At 30.4% G+C, this 6,000-nt stretch overlaps 1 protein-coding gene across 1 annotated transcript in view; it reads right to left on the minus strand.

Annotated features, from left to right (window-relative positions):
* Window positions 1-6,000, minus strand: part of LOC123717942 — a 44,637-nt gene extending 38,637 nt beyond the window's left edge. The window contains exon 1 of the mRNA XM_045674213.1: window positions 5,696-6,000. Coding sequence (XP_045530169.1) covers window positions 5,696-5,873 — 178 coding nt within the window. The 5' untranslated portion in view covers window positions 5,874-6,000. The remainder of the gene's footprint in view (window positions 1-5,695) is intronic.

Here is a 6,000-nt window from a genome sequence, read left to right on the forward strand (position 1 = left end):
CGTTGTCTGGATTTATAAATTTACTGTTGTCATGTTTTGTTTTGTTTTGCTTTGCTCTGTATCACATTTTTTATTAGTGTAACTTTTTGTGGATACATCCAATGTATTTATTTCATGTAATACATATCTTGTTTCCACATAAATAAATAAATAAACATACTAGGCGATAGAGTAATACAGTAGATAACGTACTCAATATAAAAAATATAAAGAAATTCTTAATTTATTTAAATATGAAATTTCGTAAATTTTATTTTATTAGAATTTAATTTGGTGAGAGTAACTTTTTTAAACAATAGATAATCGAGTGAGTCTCTGCCTGCACTGTGGGACTGCTAATGTGTAATGTACATATGTTTACATAACATACGTGCCATTAGCATGGGAAAGTGAAAACATCGCGACCGCTGACACTAGAATGACGATGTGATCTTAAGTATAAAGATATTATATGAGAAAACTAAATAGAGAAAGATGCAGGGAAATGCTGCCAGCATTAAAGATACACCTAACCTTGACACTAACTTTTTTAATGAACGAACAGCTTAGCTTAATATAATATGTATTTAACATTTTGACTGAGATGATGTGTAGTTTTTTTTATTATATATTGAGAGGTTTTGTTTGAAATAATACCAAAACCTAACCTAACCTAACCTAAAAAAAAATACCGAATTTGAGAACTGTTCCATTTCTCCGAGATTCGAACGTATGACTTTAGAATTCATATTCAAAAAACATTTAGACATATGAAAGTGATGTTTAGGGCTACATCGGCCACCCGTAAAAGTATTTAGTTAATTATTCTAAAAACATCTTGTTGGTACAGATCTCATAGTTTTTAATAAATGCAACTTAATAAGCTAGGTCGATCTAACGTTGAACTATTTGGAGCAGTGATTCCCAACCTTTTTGGAACCACGCCTTTAGCTTTTCTAAAATTCTTAAGGAAACCTATTAACATAGAAAATTTATATATAAATAATTAAATTGCTCACTGTAGAAACTAAAATGATAAGTTTATAAATAAATTACTAGGCAATTGTTAAGAAACAGTTAGTAAATTTATTAAAAGTTCAAATTTCAAAGAATTTGAATAAATTTTCAAATCAATACAATAGAAAGCAATGGATTCAGAGAGTTATAATGGAGGATATTTTTAAAAGAAACTAATTTTGATAAGTTACTTCAATTTGGTAGAAGAATGGTAACCCTAGTTTTGAACTAACATGAGAAGTGTTTTCCTTTGACGAGTTACTTTCGTTATTTAATGTTTTCTTTTCTCTAGTAATGGAAATTATTGGCACACATTTACTTAGTAAATATCAATAGTAGACTTTCTATTAATTTTATTAGAGAAAGCTAGATTTTTAGACAACCGTCGTGAATATGCGCTGTAGATTTCAGTGGTATGTGATAAATTTCTAAATTGATATATTATTTCGCAAGAATTGAACCTGAGCCTTGTTTATTGCAATTAAAAAGTTTTATAGTTACATATTTATATAAAATAAATATTAGCTATATAGATTTAAATTTCAGAGAAAAATTTCGGTCAAAGAAAATATTATGGTTACTTATCAACTTAATACGTGTAAACTGTCTTAATTTTATACATATATGTATTTATAAATAAACATACAGTATTTACAATTATTACAATTTTATGCTTACTTACGCTTAATATACTATAAAAAGTATGTTGAAAAAGAGTAATACACCAGTAGCGCTACAACATTATTAGGTCTAGGCCTCAGATTTCTGTATCTATTTCAAGATCATTTGTCAATATACTAGGCAAGTAGGTTCTCAGTCTCATATGCCTGACACACACCGTCGACCAGGAATCTAAGGTAAGCCGGTTTCTTTGCGATATTTTTCTTCACTGTTCGAGCGAATGTTAAATGCGCGCATAGAAAGAAAGTCCATTGGTGCACGGGGACCGAACTTACGACCTCAGGGATGAGAATCGCACACTGAAGCCACTAGGCCAACGCTACTCTATATCTAATAAAATAAATATATAGTATATATAGTTAATTTATAATACACGATCTACAATAAAAAGTTAGTAAGAACATACTAATGCATAATGAACATACATTTTTAAAGTAAGAATCACATACAAAATGTATGACGTTATAAATTCAAACAATAAAGATCAGTGATCTCATTAAACGTTACATAAAACAAATGTAGGTCAGGTTGATTGCATTTCACGTAATTCTCTTATTACTTAAGATTACCATAAAAACATGCGGAAATTCATTGATTATGATAGATAAAAGAAAATGCTATAAAAAGTTGAACTCAAAGTAGACTGAGCATCTAATTTATATTATATGTCACCGGAATATAACAATATCAGCAAATTGATAAATTGGCGAAAATTTGGGTGTAAAATAATACAATTTATCTCTCAATAGAACACTACAAATTTACATGAACATACACTGGAAATTTATTAATTTATTATATTCCGGAGACATATAAAGGAAGGGAGTATTTTTCAATAATACTGCAGTAAAACTAAATTACCTATAGCACTATTATATACGTAAGTTCATACGATATCTATAATCTTTTAATTATGACAATCAGTTCGGAAAGTGTTCTCCGGAGAAGAGAATAGTTCCAACCCAATATAATAAAATTCGCAAAATATAAATCCAATACAAGAAATTACCTAAATAAAACTAAATAAGTATCAATTTTCCAAAATCTGTTTTTATATATATAACGGGGCAAACGGGCAGGATGCTCACCTCATGTAATACCGCCCATAGCCACACAGTAGATGGCTCGTAAGGCTGTTCAGCCTTTTGATTAACGAAAAACTTACTAGAATAATTTTTCATTCATTCAAAACAACGGTACGTAAACTGTTAGTCGTAATTCACGCGTAAATAATATAAAATACTTATACAAGAGATAATAGAATTGAGCGAAGTCGCCAAGTCTAGAATCAAACGTTAAAAATCTTACTTGTAAAGTTGTAAGAACCTGTTACTGAGTATCACTTTGAGCCAGGTATTCCATAATTCATTAACTATTCATTGCACTCGCCAGGTCTCTGTGTGCGTAAATTCCTGATTCAACACGTTTCACCTATAGGGTCTTAATATTTGTAGGCATGTTTGAGTACATTAAATATTAACAAGATAGTCCTTGCGATTAGGTATAGACAGGCCTTGACTGGAAGTTGTATTTCTCTAAAGAACGGAGTTTTTAATAATAAATCAGTACATGACACTCATGTATTTGTACAAATCGTGTCTTAAATTACTATATGTACCATACTAAATCCGAGTTCTGTACGCTAAAGTATTGGATTACAATACGGGAGCCGTTCAAGTATTACATAAGCAGATTTACTGCAATTTATCCCTCCCCCCCCCCACACACTTGTCAGCAAAAGTAAGCAAAGTTCTCTAAAATAATAGTACATAAACGTATTAATTTTTTGTAGGAATCCTCGAAAATTTATTTCGTTTTCAAGGATAGACAATGTGTGGGTAATTTATAAAAAAAAAGGAAATAATTACTATTGACGTATCAAAGCCCCTCCGCTATAGTGCTTACGTATACTTGAAAGGCCCTATAGAGGTAAACCTTGTTTTATTCTAAATATCTATGTAAATTTAATAATACAAAACGTTTTATATTTCTAAAGCGTAACAAAAATTTTATGTCGTTTTCTTATCTTCCCTTAATTTGCACAAAAGTGATTTTAAATTTCCATGATTGAACATACTAACATGATAACTTAAAGTTGCATTTGAAAGCTTACTTCTTTAATCATTTAAGCGCGAACGCAAGTGAAAGTTATGTTTATTTAGAAATTTACAGGTCAATCGTGTTTTAAGAGCCAATTAAAATCATATGACTTCCTGACGATACTGCATAAATTCTCGCGTTCGTAAAAAAATTGTACCCTGAGTTATGTACAGATACCGGCAAACATCTTCATGCGCAAACTTTCCCCCACTCCCTTGTTTAATGCTCAAGAAGTTTGCCGGTATCTGTAACCTAACGATAGTTTAATTTAAAAATAACGATAGTCAGTTAGATTTAAAAACCCTTAATAAGTCAAGATAGTTTTTCTGTTAGTCTAACGTCGAACCCCTAATTTCATCTTAGTTATTTGTTTTAAACGATTAAAGCCATTTGACATCCAGCTTCAAACAAAGAGTTCCATTTAACATATATTTGAACATCGCTTCAATAAGCGGTTATTGAACTATGTTCAAAATATAAAATTTTGTTAGTATAATGAGTTTTTTCACAGATACGAAAACTAATTTTTAATACATTGATATATTTTACACAAATACTATTCATATGTACGTTCGTCATATAAAAAATAACCTCGTAACTTTTAGAAAACTATGCATTGCAAAGTCATATTTTTAATTAAAATAACGTAACGTAACTTACTGAAGTAAGAGAGAGTTCATGCGTGTTTCTTTCGAGAAGAGTCCATCTGCGTTGGTAAACTAGACAAATCTTTTGATAATGTATACATTGCTATCTTATCTATCAATCTTTACGTGAGTCACTAACCCATGATGTGACTGGATGCATCTTATTTCATATCAAATAGCTTGTCATGTTCTTTACTTTATCATTCTAAGCTATACAAAACTGATTTGAAATCTGAGGTAGGTAAAAATGTGTACACAAGACCCTGTTATGTATGAGTTATGTTAATAATTGAAAAACTATTTACAATTGTTTGTAAATAATTATAGACGATATCAAACGATGATGTAAATTGCGAATTTAATTTAGTAAAATTGATTGCAAAATTTTGAAAACAAATAATTAAAGAATGATTACAAATCTCTATAAGAATAACTAGTAGGTGTAATGAATGGCTTTATTATTATTATCATATTATTAAGTATAATGAAGTATTCTCCGGAAAATTCAATAAGTAACGTATAATTTTAAAAAAAAATCAATTTATATAAATTTAGTATATATATTACAATAGTTTTTTAAGCTTGCTCTGAAGTTAGTGATATCCTTGAGTTTTAGTAGCTACTAACCGTTTCATTATACAATCATAACATTTAATTGATTACTAAAGAGTTAAAGTACTATTTAAATTAATAAAAATGTCAACCTTTCAACATACATTGAGAGGTAGATGTTTACGTCGTTTTCTTTAATGCGCCATAGTATCTAGGTATTTGAATATGACGTAGTTTAATATTATTACTTAGTTTTATTGAATTGCTTGATTTTGTTTTGCACTTGCTCTTAAATCGTTCATTAGTACAACGGCGGATGCATGGGTGCATACCGGCCATGTCCCTCCCTCCTATGGCCTAGACAGAATTAAAAAGTAGCCTATATCTACGTTAGTCGAAATGAGGTAACAGGAACAATTTGAAAGCTTTACAGTTTTAAATATTACAAGACAATCATCATACTTCTGTATTTCTGTGTGTACCTAGCTAATTCAGGCCAATTAAATATAATACCTTCATACCCATAAAGTTATTATTATTAATGATGATAATTTGCCAGTCCGTGTTTCTTAATGATTTTCGAACGTGACCGTAAACACCTTCATCATAAAAATTCCGAAAGTTATACCTAACTTGTACAACAGGTCAACGGTCCAAAATTCAAGTTTTGAATACAGAGAGGCATCACACATGAATCGCCCAAGGCGTCAAAAACTTACCTTTCTTAGATTTTAAGTAGAAATTCCTCAAGTAATACAACGCGATGATCAGCAAGATTCCAGCAATAAAAGACCCAATCGCTGCCCCGGCGACACTTCCAGCTCCAAAACATTCTTGTTGACCGAATACACACGGTAAAATTATCGTCACAATAAAAAAATATAATAAAACACCCATTTCTACACAAACATCACTATATATGGCACAGTTTGATCGAATTCACATAATATTATAGCATTCAGAAATTTGACTCGAAACGTAAGTTTAAGTACAAGTTGATAAAAACGTCCGCCGCGTCAGCCAG

The sequence above is a fragment of the Pieris brassicae genome, chromosome 2, assembly GCF_905147105.1.
Source record: "Pieris brassicae chromosome 2, ilPieBrab1.1, whole genome shotgun sequence".
NCBI lineage: Eukaryota > Metazoa > Arthropoda > Insecta > Lepidoptera > Pieridae > Pieris > Pieris brassicae.